General features: G+C 32.2%; 2 protein-coding genes across 3 annotated transcripts; both read right to left on the bottom strand.

Annotated features, from left to right (window-relative positions):
• Positions 1–1,689: 1,689 nt before the first annotated feature.
• Positions 1,690–3,669, bottom strand: LOC100791855 (dof zinc finger protein DOF4.6). Its single transcript, XM_003542720.4, has one exon. The coding sequence runs from the start codon at positions 3,194–3,196 to the stop codon at positions 2,186–2,188; it is 1,011 nt and encodes a 336-aa protein (XP_003542768.1). The 5' UTR covers positions 3,197–3,669; the 3' UTR covers positions 1,690–2,185.
• Positions 3,670–13,401: 9,732 nt separating this feature from the next.
• On the bottom strand, positions 13,402–20,743 carry LOC100797656 (splicing factor 3B subunit 2). 2 transcript variants are annotated; one of them, XM_006594263.4, is made up of 19 exons: positions 20,470–20,743; positions 19,265–19,384; positions 19,058–19,183; positions 18,893–18,955; positions 18,678–18,785; positions 18,093–18,170; positions 17,129–17,221; positions 16,923–17,009; positions 16,531–16,599; positions 15,952–16,053; positions 15,753–15,872; positions 15,552–15,614; positions 14,893–15,038; positions 14,486–14,567; positions 14,347–14,405; positions 14,192–14,237; positions 13,998–14,089; positions 13,832–13,901; positions 13,402–13,721 (listed from the first exon to the last, which is right to left on the bottom strand). In XM_006594263.4, exons 1-19 carry the CDS (start codon positions 20,671–20,673, stop codon positions 13,647–13,649), a joined length of 1,803 nt encoding a protein of 600 aa, XP_006594326.1. In that variant the 5' UTR covers positions 20,674–20,743; the 3' UTR covers positions 13,402–13,646. The 2 variants fall into 2 exon arrangements, with proteins under 2 accessions (XP_006594326.1, XP_003541544.1); XM_003541496.5 differs by lacking the exon at positions 16,531–16,599 and having other exon boundaries at positions 20,470–20,742.
• Positions 20,744–21,934: the final 1,191 nt, after the last annotated feature.

The raw sequence follows: 21,934 nt of genomic DNA, 5'->3' as shown, positions 1-21,934 counted from the left end.
GGTGGAAGGACTTGGTCCCGCCAGCTTCCTTCACAGTTCACTCTGCCTCTGGTAATAAACATCTTAAGGTAAGAAAAACATATTTGTACAAATTGTATATCTTATTATGTATAAAATTAGAGTTAGATATTGGGGTTAGCCTGACCAGTTCATGTTTAGTTCATATTGGTCCACAGATTCAACGGGCTGGGCCAGGTTGCAAAAAATGAGTTTTCTTTTCTTGATTTACGTTGCTTCACGTAGCATAAAAAAAAAAGCTAATATATTTTTTATAGACTACGGCTACAAAATAATAATATAAAAAAATTAAAAAAAACTAAGAAATTAAAAAATGAATAATTCTGATTTATGTATATATATATATAATTTATTAATAATTGATTATATTTCATAATATAATAAATATATTAATAAATCACAAAATAAATAATTAACAAAAAACAAAGGCCGGCTAACCAACCTGTTAATTTGCAAACCAAACATGTTAAACCTTTGAGTTAGGTAAACCGGGTTAAAAAGGTCTACATTTAGATAGACGGCTTATTTTAGGTCTCATGACCTACACAAATTATGAGTTAAACGGACTATTTGTAGGTCATCATTCTTATAATAATTTTTTGCACAAGTTTTTTTTTTAGTCCAAGTAAGCTTATACTTTTTCAATTTTAATTCCTAAAGAATGAAAAAAAAAATCAGACTCTCAATAAACTAAAATTAAAAAAAACATAAACTACATTGACTAAAAAATATGGATTTACGTGAACTAAATTCATATTCAAGCCTGAATAATTTCAAAGGTATTTTTGTATGAATATTGTATGTTCAGGTTTATTTTTTTATGCAATTTTATCTAAAACTTAATGGGTCAAACTATTCACTTTTCCCCACACCACCATCACCTATGCTTATAACATTATAGGTACAATATAACTCCCCAAGAGAAAGACTAGCCGTTGTGGTGTCGTTTACTATCCCAACTTGCAAGGTGACTCAATATTTTCAAGGCCAAAATGCATGCGCATCCCATCAAAATGATTGTGGCAGCTGATTAGGCTCGAGTCCTCACATGCATAAAGTACAAAGCTGCTAGTGTTTACCAATTAATCAGAATATTCAAATGTAACAATCACACTAATCGAACATGTTTAATTTATTCTTGATTCACCAAGGTAGATCTAAATTTGGTCCAATAACATCTCAAAACTCTCAACAATATGTTAAAGCCTCGTGTATAAAGAGGGTCTACTAGTGTTCCATTCCACAGCTATTCAATAATAGAAGAAACTGACAATTAATCATAAACAAAGCCAGATATATAAGATAGGTTGGATAATTAAAAAAAGAAGAAAAAAGTTTGCAAGTTTGTCTTTTTTCTGACAAAAATTAAGACTCTTACAAACTAATATTTTTTTATAAAAAGAAAACAAAAAAAAAAAAATCAGAAACAAAGCCTTGAAAATATGATGGCCTAAGTACTGTACATTATATACTATTCTATTAAATTGGAAGAAAGATGAAAACACCATGTGAGCTAAAAGCCCACAGGGACATGAATACATGATCCAGAAACATATGATAGGAATAGAATAATAATAGTATAATATTAAATTAATGTACAACCAGAATTCTTTCAGTCCCAAAATCAAAGAATGATTCTCAAGAAGTGGTGGTGGAGATGATAACGAATCATGAGCAATAAAATTCGTATGATAATATCATTCCAAGATATATACATGTCCAAAGAATCTTCCAATCACATTCTGTCAGTTCAGCAGTGCTGAAGCAGACCCCATATCTATATCACTCCCATCACAAGGCACTCATAAAACTCCCCAAAAAATAAAATAAAAAAAACAAAATCCTATATTGATAAATAATGCTAGACTACTACTTTGCATGCATTAATACACCATTTTATTATTAGAGATTAGAGGAAATGATAAGGGAGATGAACAAAGAGGCAAACAGAGTGGGTTACAACTAATTAATCAGGAATAATTTTGGGACACTTTTGCTTGAAGCTGAAGCTGAAACTAAAACATGACAGCTCCAAATACTTCTCATGCCCCATCTTGAAAAAAACACAAGACCACTTACTAACCTGTATGAAACACAAAAAACACCCCAATTAAATTAAATAACTAATCTATGGACACTACCATGATGTGTTTCTGATAGTTTGATCTCAAGGTTTGATATCTGAACCATCCCAGGGATCTTTTAGATCAGTTGAGACCAATGAATCAAAATCCTCCCAATTCCAATAGTTTGAATTTGAAGAAGTTCCCAAGCCAACACCACTTGTTGCTGCTGCTATCTCCCATGGATGATGTGTGTTGTTGGTGCTAGGCACTATAGTAGTAGTTGTAATAGTACTATTGATGGTTGGTTCCTCTATTGCTTTAAACTGATCCTCCCCATAGTTATAAACATTGGAGGATCTAAGAGAAGTTGACACTACTGAACAAGGGTTGGTATCAAAAGAGCTGCTTGAGGTTGAGAAAGGGAAGAGTAGGCTTTGGCTTTGATGATGAATAGGAAAAGGCAAAGTTAAACTAGGAAAGATACCATTATTACCATTACCAATACCAATACCAAAATCTTTGCCTTCTAGGTCTCTTGTGTTGTTCATCAGATTCTGTTGTTGTAGCAGCAAAGGTGGTGGACGAATTAGAGCTTGGTAGAGAGAGGAAGACATGTTTTTGTGATCATCCGCAAGAGGAGTTTGGATTGTCATGTGGCTATTACAACCCAACATAGCATCCATGTTGTTGTTGTTGTTGCCAATTGAGGTTGTGACTGTGGCAGTGCAAGTAGAAGTGGTGGTTGTGATTGATGTTGTGGTGGAAGATGTTGTAATTGGAGTAGTGATTGATTTTCTTACCCTCTTGTTCTTCCTTCCACCACCAACTGGAACATTGCGTAGAGTTCCACCTTTGGTCCAGTGCCTCTTGCAAGCCCTGCAGAAATGGCGAGGCTGAGACTTGTTGTAGTTGTTGTAGTAACAAAATTTTGTGTTGGTAGAGTCACATCTTGGACACTTCAAAGACTCTGAATTCGGCTGAGTTTGTTGTTGTTGTTGTTGTTGTTGTTTCCTCATCAGATTAGGCTTTGGAAGTTCCAAATTCTGAGCCTCCAATAACGTTTGTTTCCAATCAAGTCCACTGCTAGAAACCTGCTTAGAGCTCAAGCCCATGTCTCAAATTTCGCCCCTTTGAAATAGCACTAAAATCAATAAGATGTATCAAACCGTGAAAGAAAAGTTTAAGCAGCAAAGTTTAAACTTTTAGCCCTTTGATCGAGGTGCTAGGAGAGAAATCAATCTGAATGATAGCAAGAGGATGAGATTACTAGTAACAGCACAAAGGGTGTGCAAGTCTAAGGAAGTTGATGATTTGAAGTGGTTTCTTGGAAGGAAGAATAAGAAAGGCCTATGAAGTTGAGAATAAGAAGAAAGCATGTCTTTTATCTTATGTCTATGTCTATATCTAATGCCTATTTATGATCTTATTAAAAATTTACTTGAAGGGTTGTGTGTGGTGAAGGGTTTGATTACCATTTGTGGGGGGTAGTTGTAGACAAGGCAATGCTATAAAAATTTAATGAAGTCTTTGGTAATAACCTACGAGCTCAGTTTTCTTCCTTCTCAGTTTGCTACTATTATCGAATGGGAAAGAGAGAGAAGTACTTAACCCTTAAGGTGGAGGTGGGTGGTTGACACGTGTAAGGTTTTAGGCCGTTGGTAGTGCTGTGTGAGTTTTTGGTTGTGAAATGAACGTAGATGTGCATGATGCTATAATAATTTAAATTTGATAGACTTAGCCACCAATGCAAATACAAAGTTGGCAAAGGAAAAAAAAAAAAAGAAAAAAAGAAGACAAGTACACTACGGTCCATGGGCTAAATTTGTTTTTCTAATGAATTGTCATTAGGGGAAAGGGGTGGCGGTAGCTGTGGGGCCAAATGGGCCCAAAGATTCTTAGTGAGGTTAAAAACAGTTGGCAAACATCATTCAACTCGTAGATTAATTCAAGTTTTTTTAAATTTAATCAACAGTTCCCGACTAAGTTATATATATATATATATATATATATATATATATATATATATAATTGCATTAAATATTTATAGTGAAAGTTTTATTGTTCATAACAATTATATACAACTTGAATATAAGTAATTATATTTGAATCAAATATAATTATTATGGACTATAAATTTATTTATCTATTATTTAAGAATGTTGCATATTAAGACTCAGAGTAAAGATTATTGATTAAGTTAAAATAATCTCACGTGTTAATTTACGCATTAGGTTTTTTAGAAACCATAGTTAGCAAACGCATGGTTTGTAGTGGGACCCAAGGGCAAGAATAGAGGTGGTGGTGAGATTTATGATCTTATGTCATGTGATTACATGTAGCAAGTTGGGGATGTCTATGTGTTGCATGCACGTGTTAAGTTTCATTTCATGTCTATGGTGGAATATGCATGGATTGGATATGATATATGGGTGTTAGTTTTGTGCATTCACCCATAATATGTTGGCTAGATAGTAAAAAATTAAAAGGAGACCTGTGTGGTGACCCTCATTGTTAATTAGTGAACATATATAGAGGTGCATGCGGCATATGGGACTTGTTGGGATGTAGAGATTGGATTATTCAAGTTAAGGCAATTATTTAAATGATTGAAGGACAATTAGCCACCAGAACAGAGTTTGATGGTCAGAGACATCACATTTCATAACCACTCACCCAAATAATTCGAACCATGGAAAGGAGGATTCTTGAGGCATGATAGTAGTCCGATACTTAATATATTATATTATATAATTATCTGCAAATTTTTTTTACTCATCATGAGATATTGTGAATAAGATTCAATAAAACCTGCATCAATTCATAAATGTCAATAAAATGCATGTAATAGCTAAGAATTAAAGAATGTGTTTATATATTAAGACAAGACTTATAGGCAATTTGTATGTGCTGTTTTTCAATTAAAATTAGAGTTTCTCTTTAAATAATTTAAATTTTTATTACATTGATTATAAAATTAAATTTTAATTTTAATTGACAAATAACACCAAAATCACATTAAAGTTTACGTCTAGTGTTTATCCTATTAAATAGTATATTATTCACATTTCTCGTTTGTAGTAGACACTAAGACTATGTACTAGAATATATACACTTTTTGAATGATGAGGTGTTGCCAATTTTGAATGTCTGAACACAAATTCAGGTACAATGAATTAATATTTAGTAGCGGTCGACGGTTTTAGTCAAAGACTAACCAAAGTGTTACTTAGAGGCATTTGATTTTTCAGAATATGACAGGAACTTGTCAGAAATGTGAACTTCAAGTTATATGATAAATTAATAAATATAATGATAAATTTGCGATAAACATGATTTGGTGTTTTTTCATTGTTTACCTTTATGAAATTTGTTGTTTATATATTATTTGACATTTGTTTAGTAGAAGGTAAAATTTTATGTTGTTTAACTCAAGGTAACAATCAATTAGTATGATCAGTTAAATTTCAAACGAATATTAAAAATGTGTAAAAAAAATCATGTTAAAAGAGTGTACTGTTAATATCTTCTTTACCTTTATTAAATCATATTGACATAACGAATAGTTTTTTTTTTCATTTTTATAAATAAAACTTATTGTTGGCACAATCGAAATTCTAAAAATATCCTAGTATGCACACGTACAAACATATAATTTAACTATAGATTCGACAAGTATATCTATTTGACAAATATGTTTACATCAATTTATAAAGAATAAACTAGGATGTAAATTTATAATATTATCCATGTACCACTATAACAATATTACTCCTCCATGTATCATTAGGCTTCAACTTCTGTTACTCATAACATGAGTCATGCACAACCATCTTCATATTAATGAATATTTAATCCCTTGGATGATAACAAGTCCAGCCTCATAGTCTCCTGGGTCGGGGGAGGATACAGTCACATCTAGCATCAACCAGCATTCAACAAATCCAAGTAATATTTCAACTTGTTAATTGTAACCATCTTGGTTAAATATTAGTTGCATTTTTTGTAGTATGAATCTTGAGTAAAATTTGATCAGATGACATATTTTTATTTTAAAAGGACGAAAAACCAATAAAAATTTTTGCAAGGAAGAAAATCAAATTTTTAAAATTTTATAACAAAAAAAACATATTTTAATCATATATTTAATGTTTTTTTTTTATTTTTTCCTCCATAAAAACAATATTTCCTCCATAAAACAATTTTTAAATATATGTAAACAATTATAAAAGATTAAAAAAAGAATAAATTAATAGTAATTTTATATTTTAACTTTTTAATTTTTATGATTTCCCTAACACTAAACACATCCAATTTCCAAAAAGAAACACCATTCCAAACACAGAAAAAGATCAAGAGACTAGTACAATTTTTTTTCCCCACTAAATAAATTTACTGAATCTAGCACTAACATAAAGTGTTGATGACACAGATTTTCAGGTTATGTATTTTCAATTGGTTCGTGTATTATTTCCTAGAATGCAAAAGAACAGGAAGTAATGTCAAAATCAACAATGAAACAGAGTATGTCACGTTCAATAACATGTTTAAGAAAATTGCTTGCTAATTTGGGCAAATATTTGCTTTTGTGTGATAAAAAGTAAGCATTGCCATTACTAAAATTCCTGCCCAATATGGCAGGACCAAGCTAGCACATCAATGTAAAAAAGCTTCACATTATATATAAGTAAAAAAAAAAAAGTTGTTAACTAAGGTGATCGAATCATTACTACGAAATTATGTTTGTTTGGTTATGTATTAAAACTCACATTCAATTAAAAAAATACGTGTTCAAAAGGCACGAAAATTAAAGTTATGCAACTAACTCTCAAACACACCCAACTTGCAATCTTAACCACTAAAACACTTTCAAAATCAAGATTAGAGTTCTTAAAGTTAAAACTAGACATGCCCAAGGAAAATCTCAAGGAAGTGTTAAGTTGTGAGAATTTGCCTTTTAAATTTGAAATTTGAGTAATTCTTTAACAAGCCTAGTCCTTGCTAGTAACAGATTTTCCTTCTTATTTTTCTGTTCTACTTAGCTATTGTAATTTCAATAAAATCTCACAGTAGTTGACTTTTTTCTTATAGCAAATTCCATATTTGTTGCAAGCCTCTAAATAGGCATTCTTATTTACGAAATATTCCATTCCTTCTTCAATTTTTTATGTCAAAATTTTTATTTCTGCAAGTTATAGTATTTTTTTTTTTTAATTTCAAACCTAACTTTTAAACCGAGGCTTGATGATAATAAATTGATCATAGTAATGAAAGGATTCACGAGAAATAATCACACCATAATTTCACCATGTTGGCTGCCAAGGATTAGGATTTCAGGACCACAAAAGGCACATGCAGTTATATAATTAAGCCACGATTATGGTATGAAATCACAATTAAAAACAATAGATTAAACTTGACCATTTTGAAAGGTTGATCCGAACTCCTCGAGAGGAATGTGTATGGAAATCGATCTTGGTCGGTTGGTTAGGTAAAGGGTATGGGGTGACTAATTGCATCGGATTGAAGAGGACAAAACAAATTAAAGAATGTTTGTTGAAAAAGTTTGAAAAAGACACAGTAAAGAAATTAAATTAATTAAGTCCAAGTTGAACTCTCGAGTAAGGGAAGAGTCTATTATGTCCAACTAAGATGCCACTTATGTCCACCAAACTACTTTACATTAATAACTCACTCTCACTTTATTATTATTATTATTATTAGCCCTTTAAAAAAATTGATTAAGGATCCAAAGCACAGATTCGCGTGGCCGTGTTTTGGTGACTCTTGCTGTTGCTGGTGGAGCCATGCAACCACATGGTTCTAGTTTCATAATTAAAAAAAAAAATAACTCGAATTAATCAATTGTTTCTCAGTCAATTGGCATGCTTAGGTTAATTGAAGGAATAATTTGTACACATGTAGCGGCATCACTGGGGGTAAATGGGCCCACCGGTGGACCACTTTGGGCAAATTGATGCTTATTCCAGGTTGGAACAAAGATTGTGGTATTTGTAATATTTGGTTTTGTTTATCCTTTTGGCTATGTCCCACATGACTATATAATTATATTTAACATTCCCTATTATTACTTTTCTTTTGTGACTTGATGAATATGTTGCTTAATGTGTAGGTAGTTTCTCAGCTACATCCATTTATTTATTGTTTAACGAGAATTTGGGGTGATGGAACTAGTTTGATTTTAAAAGAATTAATTATTCAGCAGTTCCTAGGTTTCCAACCATGTGAAAATGATGTTATTCTCTGTGATTTTATTTTTTAAGCTAGAAGATCATATATTCGTACGTAGAACAGGTGTTTCTTTGGTAAAGTGGAATATATGGGAACAAACCCATCTAGCCCGATGGACAAGCATATATGTGATTTTCATAATGTGTGCATATTTCTTTGAAATTTTGTGATAGGAAAATGAAAGTGATATATAGTGATTATTAGTATAACACAACGGACAAAAGGGTGAAAGTTACATTAATGGTTGCATTGAGTATGAGAATCTATCCTTTGAAATTGAAATTGGGAAAACTCGAAAGAAATTCCTTTGAATTAAGACTATATTATAATGTATAATATAATTTTAATAAGTTTTGTTTAATTATATTTTTATTCTTTCAAATTAAGGGGTCTATTTTCAGTGTCTCGAATTTAAGTGACTATATTTTAATGTATTAATTGTTAGTGTAAAAAAAATTGTATTATCAACTAATAGGATCGAAATTATAGGTATAATATTTAAAGTAGTTATTGTATAATGTATAACAAATTGTAATTAAAAAATATTAAAAAAATTATTTACATTGTCATTACATAGATTATTTATTCAAATAATTTTATTAGAAAAAAATAATATGTATTTATTGCACTTGTTTAAGAGATTTAATTACGTTTTTAGTTTCTTCATTTTCTATTTAATTAATATTGCATTTGATGCATTCTTATATTTTAATCAAATAATTACAATTCATTGGATATTGCTCATTCTTAAATAAAATGTAATGACGTGATATTTTAAAAAAAAAATCCATAAAATAAATTTTTATGGAAAATTTAAAGTAATGATACATTAGAAGTCTTTTCAAAGGCTTGCCGTAAATAATGACATTTTGACCTATAGCCATCTTTGTGCGGCCAAAAATTTGTCATTGTTAATGCAGAACGGTGTGCCCTATTCAACTGTAGGCAAGCGATTGTCATGCGTCAATTCGAATTGATATCACATCATAAAAAGTGTCATATTATTGCTACACACATATTACACCACAATATTAAATTTCTAGTGAATAATAGAACAATCTATGAGAAAAATGATAAGGAGTGTATTTAATTCTTACCTATATATAAAATAAGTTGTATACCAAGGAAATGACTTATGAATTGTGAATAAGTGGATTCTCACTAGCATCGTTTATAATTTAATTGAGAATAAATTATTTTTAATTTTCCTGAAAAATGTTTAAATTATACTTGTCTTTCTTTTTTATTTAAAAAGTTATATTTTATATTCCAGAAATATTAATATATTTTATAATTTGACCCATTTAAAAATGTTTAAATTATACTAGTCTTTCTTTTTCTTTTTTATGACTCTTAACATTATCAGCTACTAGTTTTGAATCTCTATCGACTATTATTGATTTTGAGACTTAAAAGAGGAAATGAAAATTATGATGAAAATTCAAATTTGATAGTGTATATATATATACATATATATATGTGTGTGTGTGTTGAAACCACCATTTCATTAATTAAAGTCCCAAATTAATAATATAATATTTAAAATTAACTCATGATAACGACTGTAGAAGTTTTAGAGAAAATTAAAGAAAAATCTTCTGACTAAATTTATCTATTGTTCTACTAACAAATCCGTTTATACTTAAATAGATTAAAATGTAATACATATTAATCTTTCACGAAAGAGGATCGTAATTTATAAAATAAGAGACTGGAGTATTAATTATTTAAACATCTTTCAGAGATGTAGAGTATAATTTACTATACTTCTTATGGGATTATATTGTAATCTGAAGGTACTAGTAATAATTCTTTATATTACTTAATCGTAAATTATTAAATTATTGAAAAAGATTATCGTAAATTTTAACTTTTCATTGTTGTATTAATACATCATTGAATAATGTAAGAACCTGGGCCAATAATAAGTACACATATCCAATTTTAATATTAATTTAATTATAAAATTGTTTGTGTGTTTTGATATCATGTGTGACAGCTAGTGTATTATCATTGAGTCTACACTAAACTTTGAATAAATCTCAACTTATTAGTTCCATTGTACAAAACTGGGGGTAACGAAAGTACTTTGTGTTATGGATCGTAATCTAGAAAATTCTTCAAAGAATCTTACTTGAATGAATTTATTAACAATGAAAGGATAATGCAACAAAAATCTTATATACTTCCCCAATTTCTTTCTCTCATTAAGAGATAACTTTTCTTATGATGCATATCCTAATCATTCTTGGCTCTCAAGTATAAATGGGGTTGACCCCAAGCAAGATGACATATAGCATTTTTACTTACACATTAGACTCTCTTTACAGGTATACTATCCACTCAAGTTGCTGTCATGGAACAAAATTATTAAAAAAATTCATAACTTGAGCTCCACGACTCACACATCTACAATCAAGTAATAACACTTTGGTTATAAGTAAAAAAACATAAAATAATAGAAACCACATCTTTGGTAAAATTAAACTATTTGTAAATTTATAAAAATGGTTACATCAAAGTCATTCTCTATATATTTATAGTCAAATTCGATATGTAAACCTTAAGGAACCTGAAGCCTAACATATATGCTAGCATTTTTCTAAAGATATTTGATGGGATGTTTCCTCTTATAGTTCGCCTGATTGGTTTTAGTTTGTAAAATTAAAAAAATTTGGTATGTATGTAAGTGTGTGTTTTAGTGTAAATTATATGTATTTTTTAATAGATATAATGTTACTCGAGTTAGATAAAAGTATTAAATGTGACAAAATTCTTCTTTAAATATTTAACCTGATTACATATTTAAAATTCAATTCTTCACGCCCATAAAGAGTGATATATGTGTATATGTGTGATTTTCAGTCTAATTTCCTTAATCTCTTGATTGTTAAAATAGGTGAGTCCGAAAGGACACTCCACCTAATTGTGCAGCACTGAGACGTGGACGTCCATGAGGAGAGAAATGCATGTTAATTAATCATGCCACACAAAAGATACCTGCAGTGGCCGAATCTTCCATTTGATACGTACCATATATGGTGGGGAAAAGCCATCAAATGTGTGGGTCTAGATCTAGAAAATTTATTGGGACACCAAGCCATGACGAATGGCTTCATGTTTCTGACCTTTAGATTGAACATTTTGTTGCCAAATGAAAATGAAAGAAAGAAAAATAAAATGTAGTTGTCATGTGTCAAATGAGCACGAATATATGTATATATTTACATGTAACATGCATCCTTTTTACATTCTCAAAAGCCAAAACCAATGACAACCTCCATTTGAAACTTTGCACAAGAATATGATAGCATAGGTACGTAGTTCTACAGGTAGGGAACTGAGTAAGGAAGAAGTAATAGATTTGACTCACAGTGGAGCCAACCCTCTGTTGCCACAAGAATAATGGCATGCACAAATCACTCACTAGATTGGATGGCTTCCAATAATTTCTAGGGAAAAACTTAGATATAGTACCATAGGTTCTCATGGTGTTGTTTTTCAATTAAATTTAATTTGGAGTTTTACTTCGGTTATTTGTGATGACATTTAATGGATTTTTTTCTTTTAAGTATTACCAAAGTGAAATTCTGAGTTTAATTGAAAAAACTGAGTGTTGTTCTCCAATTAAATTTAAAGTTTTACTTCAGTAATATACGATGAAATTTAATGAATTTTTTGTTTTGTGTATTACTCTAAATTTAATTGGACAACAACTCCAACTTTGTCCTAATTTCTAGAGTGCCTTAGCACCTATAAACAATCTTGATGGAACAATTTTAGTCAATACCTAAATAGTAAGGACTGAGGAGTCTAAGCAAAAATAAATAATTCTCTTCTATTGTTTGGTCTGTCGCAAAGGGCATCACTGTTTTCATGTTATCAGTGGGGAATGATTCTGCATGATCAAACGATTACTTTATTTGAGTAACGCTTATTGCACAACACCTCTTGTGATTTTACGTCAAGTTGAATAACCGTGCAAATAGGTCCAAGTATAAATAGACAATAATAAAAGTAAAAAAAGGCTGCTACTGACATAAATTATTTATAGGTTACTGTACCTCACCTGGCTTGGTTTGAGGTAGAATCACACTGATTCGTACCTGGGAATCTCATTTCCTAATTAGGCCAAGGCTCTGGCCTCATCCACAAGTTTATGACAACTGAGCAGAGGTAACTATTTTAAAGTCAAGAGATATACTTTAGAAGATAGAGCACAATTATAATTATTTATTAAAAAACTTAAAATTAAAATATAATACACGCATATATAATAACAAAAAATGCATGCATATAGATTTGAAATTAAAATCTCACTAGTTAATTTCTAATCAACACTATATATTATCTTATGAAATAATTTTCCCTTCAATTTAGGAGTCAAATATGTTTAGCTAAACCTTAAAGTAAAATAATAAAAAAAATAAAGAGTAGTGAATATAAAATAGCAAGGCTAACACAGTGAAAGAAAAACTCTTAAATCTGGATAAAAACTAATTAGAAGAGCATTTAAGGGGGGAAAAGTCCGAAAAAGCTAAAGCAACCTCTACATAGATCATTCAACACGCAGACGCGATTTGATCTAAATAATAGTCGGAAAAAACAAAAGAATAACAAATTTAATGACAAAAAAGATATGATTCCATAATACACCTCCATCCCCCTACCCTAACCCCACAGCAACCCCTCCCACTGAACCTATATATATAACAGTACTCACAACAGGATTATATAATTAGAATCAAAACAAGATCGTGATCTTAAGTTTCATTTTTAAGATAGATAAATGGAAACAAAGGAAACAAAGGATTCACTATCATGTTTGCACTAACAGACATCAATGCCATACTAACACAATCCCCTATACACCCTCTTTTATTGGTTAAAATGTATTAAAAACTGAGAAAGAGAGTCAGGTAAGATACACTAAATTTTATGATTTTCAATAAATTTCAACTAATAAAAAAGAATGTGTTAGAGAGTGTAACTGTAGCATTTTTCAAGAAGAATTATCAGGCGGGATCATCTAAATATCTGCCTCAACAACGGATTCCGAATACCAACATTAATAATGATTAATTGTATTGGGTTTCCAACTAAAGAATCAGCGCTGTATAAGGTGTTTCAATTACGAGTAGTATGTTCCTAACCAAAACAATGAAAGCTACTTGCAGACAACAACATGTGAAAGAAATGCCATACAACAAAGCTAACAACCAATCCTCCCTTGGTGGAAAATGACAATCTGATGAATGGATAACTTCCGGGTCCCCCATTTTTTCTGCGAAAGAAAAAGACACGAAACCACCTTTAGAACTTAAACTCCTTATTCCTCTTGGACTTGCCCTCCTTTTCTTGCATCTTTCTCTTCTTCCTCTTCTCATTCTGCACCAGTTGGTTACGTGATTAAATATACAAATAAAGACTGAAGTTATTAATAATAACAACAACAACATGCGTGAGTTTGTAAGATATGAAAATTAAATGTAACACACCTCTGCCACCATGTCACTGAAATCCTCACGCTGATTTCGTAACTTCTCTTCCTCCCTTGCTTCTTCATACCTGGAACAGTTCCAGGAGAGGTAAGAAATCAGAGCCATGATGTTAACATCACTAACAGGCAACAGAACGTTTTTTTTGTAAAAAAAGAATTCATACTTCGCGGGTAAAACATTTTCCATGGCATCCAACTCTTCTGGCAGTAAAGTGACATCCACTTTATCTGACTTTTGTCCTCTAAGTAAATCAACCTGGAAAACATGAAACATGTTATCCCACCAATCAATATCATCACACAGAAACCCCTTCTCCCCTTTCTCCCTAAATATAGAGGAAACTCTTTTAAGTTTTACCCTTTTAGCCCCTGACTTGTCCTGGGTGCCAGTGTTAACCACATAACTGGAGAGAAAGGGACATCAGAACTTTGTTAATAAACAAATAATTGTGAGGAAGAAAAAACAAAAATACCACCCAAATATTACAAGAAAAAGGTGCCAATTTAGCATACGTGTGTGTAGTTCCAAGCAAAGTTCCTGGAGCAATTTTTTCCTCCTTCTCTTCAAGTACCTTCATGAAAAACATGGTTAATGACAAACAAATGATCAAAGAGCTAAAACTGATGGAAGAGCAGAAATAGAAACACTCACTTGATAAAGAGGCTTTTCAGGTTCCTTCCTCTGCTGCTTACGAAGGTCAATAACATCAGGTGTCTCCACTCCAGTGGGAGTGCTGGGAAGGAAAATGCAACAGAAAAGAGGAAATAAATGAGTTCACAAACACAGGAGATTATACAACAAGCCCAAAACCAGACCTTGACAGACTATCAACCACCACTCACACACATGCAGAGTAGAGAATTATAAACATGAACCAGTTTCGCAAGAAATTCATGAGGATGGTTGTTTAGGTTAATTATTAACCACTGCTGAACTAAATTAGTCATGTGATAGGTCCTTAATTTCAATTTATCATGCTATTCCCAGGAAAGACTGTAAGGTATCTAGGAAAAGAAAGAAATGGCAATAACAAAAGAAATTAAAACAGAACACCATACCTAGACAAACTATCAACAGACTGAATACCAGCTTCAAGTTCCTCCTCCTCCATTTCTTCTTCTTCTTCCTCCTCTTCTTCCTCTTCCTCCTCCTCCTCCTCTTCCTCCAAATCACCCCAGTGTTTGGTCTTATCAACCGGCTCTTCCTGCATTGTCAGAAAACTCAAGTAAAATACAACTAGGAATACCATGAGCAATAAAACTATATTTGAGTTGATAAGTGCTCCTCCATATATAAATTAAATGTTAATTATTTTTTTCTAGCACAGTAAATTCTGGAATTCAATCTACCTCAAGAATAACTTTTAAGAGTGAAAAGAAGAGAAAAAGAAACAATGATAATAGGCAGTGTATTTGGATATATGAAAATGGCTTGATAAAAAGCTAAAGCTAATTTTATTTCCAACTTCAAATTTCTCTCATTTTTATTTCTATCATGTTTTCATGGACTTGAATACAAATGAAAAGAGGAAATAACACAACCACACACACTGAGATTAGAGAGAGAGACAGAGACAGAGCAAGGAGTGCCATAAGCTTCAAACATTGAACATAAAAGGAACTTGACTTGGTCATCGAACATAAAAAGGGCAACATTGAAAGATTGTATCAAAGAGAAGATACCCCTCTAATTACATAAAACTTCTATGTAAACCAACCTCATAATTAGGCTGATCTTGTTGATGAACACCAAAAACATCTCCATAAAGTGGACGGCCATACTGTTTAGGTGCAGACAAGAAAAGTGGTCAATGAGGTGAAAAGGGGTGGGAGAGCCCTTTAATAAAAATGAAAATTCAGAAACCCATAATAATTCAAAAATCAAATGATGAAAAGAAGAGTGAATATAAAAAATGTACTTCATCAACAGGAGGCTTGCCCCAGCCACCGGGATGGTAACCAAAACTAGCTCCAGGGGGAATGGGAGCATTCAAGCCTGGGATCTTCAGATGAGGATAAGATGGAGGAGGACCATATCTCTGGTGAAAAAAATTGATGTTATGAAAGGGCCAAGACCAGAAGAATACAACATACATGCCACAAAGACACTGATATTACCTGCATATTAATAAGCCATGGTGGAGGAGCACCCTCAGGCATACCAAGAGCTTCTTTTAATTCATGTGATAACATGCCAGGTTTCATCTCTCTCAACTTTACCTGAACAGCATTATATAAAATAATAAGAACCAAGTTATAACTTTTATAGGTGCTGATAATCTTGACACTTAACTAGATCAAGGGAAACATCTTAGCAAAAAAAGTTTGAATGATGTGATCTTTAGACCAAACATTCAAAGGAAAATACTTTATACTTTTGACAACGCTAGAGAAACACATTAAATTTCCATTACACAAAGAAATGATATAGAATGAAGCTAAACTCTCAAGTTCTAGGAAATCCATTATTCAAACCAGAATTCAGATAAAGAGAAATATCCTGAGTTATCCATATTATACAAAGTATGCCAGTGATATTGAGTTAACTACCATTTCAATCAAAATACAGAGGTAATACATTGAGAGTAAAACATAAAACCCAAGTTAAGTGATAACTTATTCAGCTCTATGGATTAAAATATGAAAATTGAAGGTATTATAACAATCGAAGAAGTTGAAAGAAAACATATCAACAACCTGGTACTCAAGAAGGCAGATTACCCTAATAGCACCAGCCACCAGCAACATAAGCAATACTGCAAACAACTAGATAACAATTAATCTGTTTATAGATTTAAACTTCAAATTGATTGTCTTTGACTCGACCCAGTAAAAAACTAATAATAATAACCTACTGAACAAAATGTTGCAACTGAAAAATAGATTTACAGCACAAATCTAACAATTTCCTCGACCTAATAGATACCACTCAAAGAGCTTATTGATCTTCCAGTAACAGACAGATTCTTAACTTCTAAATATAGAGATCAGTACATGGACACTATTGCACATTCTTTGTTGACATTAACTCAGCCAATTAATTGTGCAATATTTCAAATCTTTTGCTTGCAATTAAAAATGAACTATACCTCGAATTCTTTTCCTTCATGATATAGTTCCCCAAGAGATGTCAGCTTTGGCTTTGTCTGATATTTAAAGAATGCATCATGAAGAACCTAGCAGCCAAGAAACAGTCACTTGAGAAAGGGTAGAAATTGTTCTGACTTCTGAATGCAGCATAAAAGCAAGCAAGACAAAGAGGGCAAAACTAGAATAGGTAAAGATATAATAAAACCTGATAATCAATATCCATTTTCCCCATTTTTGGTTGCATGCGTTCTCTTTGCTTTTGCTTCAGCTTTTTACTGTCTTCTTTCTCAATATAAGCCTGCATGAGAAAACAGAAGATAACCTGGCAGGTAAGAAGCAAGTACAGTAATGTAATAAAACTACTTGAAAAGACAAACACATACATTGCAAAGAGAAAGTTTCATGTTATATCAAGTTCAGTTGAAAGAAACAGCAAAAATCAACAAACGATGTGGAAGAAATCTATATAACACACCAGTCAGAAAATTAATAACAAATCAACATTCCAATATAAACAAAATGTTAGAAAAGACCAATACCAAAATAAACACAACATTTGATTGAATAAAGTGTAATTTTGTGATGGATCATTGACACTTCAGCAGATCATAAACAGCTGATTCAAAACACATCCATCAAATATAATTTAAAAAAAAAAAAAGAATCTCAATAATAAATGAATATCTTCCCAGTAAACCATTCAAATTATTTTAAAAGATCTCAACAAACAAATTTACTTCGTACCCCATTGCCCAGAGGCTCTTCGCTATGCGAAGGTATGGGGGAGGGATGTTGTACGCAGCCTTACCCTTGCATATGCAAAGAGGCTGTTTCCGGATTCGAACCCATGACCAACAAGTCACCAAGGCACAACTTTACCGCTGCACCAGGGCTCGCCCTCAACAAACAAATCAGAAGTTCAAAATAATCTGTTCCTTCACATCATGATTTTCAAACAGCAGTAATATCCCGTCATTGAATTAAACAATGCTAGACTAACAAAGCTATTTCAGAAAAGTATAGAAATGTGACTTTTCAAATACAGAAATAGCTTATTAATTTTGTAAGTAAATATCACAAACATTTTACTTCAAATATTACTTTATTTTTTTAGGTGGGTCAGTTAGACAAAGAATTAGAATAGATGCAAACAGGTAAGATCATACTACCTGTCTGATTTTCTCAATTCCTGTGGCAGCAATGAAATCAGGAAGCTGAAAGGGAAGTTTCTCTATACCTCTTTTACCCTGCAAAAACAATAACAATTTTTTACGAGATATAAGTAAATTACATGTGCATGACTATGAAGTTCTGTGACCAAGCACTATAGATTTTAAAACATTGAAGACATGAGGAATTCAGCCCGAGCATTAAGCACAATGAAAGGCATCTGAAAATTCAAAGCAGAACTATTAGCGACTTAGTTATAAACAAGTGCCCAGGAGAATTACACGAGAAAGACCACATGATCATAAACCCTCGCCGTGTAACATTATATAACACCCATATTAGCATGCAATCTAACAGAAATAAATGAAAAATTAATCGAGGATGCTCATTGCCAAACACCTACAAGTCCAGGCTTGGTGATTGCCACAACTGCTCCCCTGCAAGCATCACATACATACATATAAGAGAAACCTCATCAACATTATCTTCCTCACTCTATCCCTACATCTTACATGTAGACAGCAACCACCATATATGCTTGCATCTTTAACCCATAATCATCGATTTAGAATGCTGAGACTAACCTGCAAAAATTTTCTCTTTTGACACCAATGCCTAGGTACAGGTACAGTATTTCGATAAGATTTCAAGAATACTAGCAACTTTGGATCTGATGCAGTAGCATCCCACACCTTAAAAGTGAAAAAATAAAGTGTTAAAATAATGACCACCAGACTAGAAAGATAGGAATGAAGGCACACAAGTTCAAAACTACGTATACGACACAAAATATTCCAACCTCAACAACATCAGGCCTGGAGCAAATCTGTTTCAGTTCTGCAATCTTCATCCGGCGTTGAAGCTGAACACAATAAAACTTTTAGCATAACTGTAGAAAGAAATGTAATAGTTAATTGAGCAAACAAAATAAATGAATAAATAAATACATTACAAACCACTGTACCTTTTTCTTCTTGTTTGAGATGCCTTTCTCTTTTTGCTCATTATCATTTTCTTCCTCTTCAGAATCCGAGTCTGCTTTCTTATTGGTAGTTGCATTCTCAACAGACTCATCCTTCTTATCATTATCCTGCTTGTATCCAAGTACACAATTCATCAAGCAATATATGAACATGCAAGTACAATTAAACAATTGACACAAACTCATCACCTCGGAACCAGTAACTTCACCAAAACTAAATTTCTCAAAGATTTTTCTGAATTCTTCATCTAAGCCTTCATCTAGCTCTGCCCTCTCTGGTACATATTCAATTTCAACTTGTTCAACAACCTATAATCGAAGAAAAAAGCAACATTAAATGCCCACACCATCATTTGTGTATTAATGGCATTGTATTTGAAATCACTGGAATGTGTCACTCTTTTACTAAAGTAAATATATATCTGCCTCAAGATCTGATATAACCACCAATGTGATTTCCAAAACACTCAACAGTGACTTTGAATTGAAAATCACAAGAGTTCTAGTTTTCAATGGAGCTATAAACATGTATGACATTTAAAGAACATCTATGATAAGAACCAAAATATAACTTCTTAGTTGCACTGCAACAAACAATTCTAATATTTCAAAAGGGATCAAAACCCAACTCCTATAAGTAGGTGAAGATGTCCTAAACTAATAATTAATAGATAAAGCTTCTCGTCCAAATTAAACAACTCGATGTTATTTTTGGTAAAAACGAAATTTAGGGGGACAGGATGACGTCCTAACAGGAAAAACCTCCGACCTTAAAGAGGTACTTATATTTACCTCACCCCAAGGAGACAAGTGGTTGCTTGAACCTGTGACTTATCAAATTCAAGACTCTGTCTTATTCTACTCGGTTAACCTCTTGGGGTATATGCATCCATGGGAGCTAAAACCAATTATTTCGCATAGGGGGAGAGGGTAAATGAGAGAATTTGCACTTTGCAATCCCACAAGTCCCAAACTTCGTTTCCATTGCACAACTAGAATCAAACTGTACTTGTTCTAAAAAAAATTTGCCATATTGAACCTACACACACCACACTGAACTCAGCAGTGTTCAGTGAGATGGAACTGGAGGGAAGAGAAAGGAAAAAAAAAAATTCCATGTGACACATCATTCTCCTTTCTTTTACTTCCAATTCCCATTCACCAAACAAAACTCTCATGCTTCTCTACCTCACATTCCCACGTCCATCACCCGAAAACTCTAACATGAAAAACGAAGAACTCCGTCTAATTTCACAAACCTAACTTCACTGCAGCAATGTAAGAACAAATGTTAACATCTAATGTCAAATTCGGTTCCTGTCGTTTCCAGTGATAGTGACATTATCGATTGCGAAGCTAAACAAACTATAGAGAACCAGAAGAAGGATGAAAACCTGCTGCGGATCGGTATTTTCCGTCGCGTCGTCACCGTCTTCGGTCGGTTCCTTAGAGGCCTTGTTGTTCTTCTTCTTCTGCTTCCGGCGCCGGCGCCGGCGCTCGTTCTCCCGGGATTTTTTTGTGGCTGAGGAGTTGGAGTTGGCATCTTGATCGGCGTTAGAAACGACGCCGTTCTGATACGTAAACGTTTCCGCGGCCATTGTTGCGGGTTTCGGCCAAACGAAGTGGGTTAACCGACTGCGTTATAGTGTGGCGAACGGAGTTAGAACTCAGAAGAAGAATTCAGTTTCCACGTGGCTTTGGCACGTGTGGGAATCTGTTGGGCCTTTCGGGCTTTACCGAGTTTATTTCAAAATCTTAAGGACTAATGATAGTATGTTGTTTCATGCACTTCCCAAGTTACTTTCTTTACTCTTTTTTGAATATTATTTTTTTACTTTCCGGATTGATGATTTAAGAAACGAAAAGGAAATACATTTTTGAATGTAATTTTGTATTTCGGATTGAGCATTCCGAAAGACAAAAAGAAATCCAGGAATCAATTGAAAAGTACAGGAAGCAATAGCCCGAATTTGGAGTATTTTTTAATATGTTTTCTGGTATCTCAAATTAGAAGCATTTTTTGTTTTAGTGTCCTGATTAAAAATTTTCTATTTTTAGTCTTCAAATTTATGAAATATTGTTTTATTCTCTTAACTTCATTTTTTTGGAAGACTACAAATTAATTTTTTTTTAATCTCTCAATTTCACTTTTGGAGACTATAAACAATATTCTCTGCACATTTAAAAGACTAAAAATAATATATTTTAAATTGGAAACAAAACCAAAAATATCTTAAATTTAAATTACTAAAAATATCTAATCCTTTTTTATATAGAAAAGCATTTTTTTAAAAAATAGTGATCATTATATCATCACAAGTCCAATTATATAATTGATTAAATTTAATACTCCACCCAAGTCTCAAACCAATTGTCGACCACTTGAACCCAATTTTTATAACACCAATTCAATAACTTATGATTAACTTTAAATTGTATAATCACTCATTGATCATTGGGATATGTCTCCCAAGTAATGAACAATAAACATTCAAATGTCAAGCTCAAGAAGCCTAGGATCATTTTGATGCCAATGAAGCTATTTCATAGACTGAAATGAGAAATGACACAGATCTTGACCCAAAGTGATATTCTGCGGAGCACATCTCTTATTTAACTCAATCAAATGTTCTTAAAAGTTGCTTTGAATCTTTATTTTTTAGATAGCATGAGTAAAAGTGATTTTGAATTTTTATTTTTATATATATACATTATTTTGCTTTTTTTTAAAAAAAAAAGTGATTTTGAATCTTTGCATTGTATATGCTTGAAAATGTATTATCTTATTATCTTATGTGATTAATAAAGAATTGTGAATACAATAAGAATTTACATTAAAGATATTCTCAGTATCAAAGT

Source organism: Glycine max, chromosome 13, assembly GCF_000004515.6.
Source record: "Glycine max cultivar Williams 82 chromosome 13, Glycine_max_v4.0, whole genome shotgun sequence".
In the NCBI taxonomy this organism is placed as follows: domain Eukaryota; kingdom Viridiplantae; phylum Streptophyta; class Magnoliopsida; order Fabales; family Fabaceae; genus Glycine; species Glycine max.
This window is presented reverse-complemented; position numbering and strand designations above follow the sequence as displayed.

Coding starts and splice junctions, on each gene's coding strand:
- LOC100791855 (XM_003542720.4), bottom strand. CDS start 3,196: ATGGGCTTGAGCTCTAAGCAGGTTTCTAGCAGTGGACTTGATTGGAAA.
- LOC100797656 (XM_006594263.4), bottom strand. CDS start 20,673: ATGGCCGCGGAAACGTTTACGTATCAGAACGGCGTCGTTTCTAACGCC. Junction 17,010..17,128: donor AAATGGATATTGATTATCAG/GTTTTATTATAT, acceptor CTTGGCTGCTAG/GTTCTTCATGATGCATTCTT. Junction 14,238..14,346: donor TTGCTTGGAACTACACACAC/GTATGCTAAATT, acceptor CTTTCTCTCCAG/TTATGTGGTTAACACTGGCA.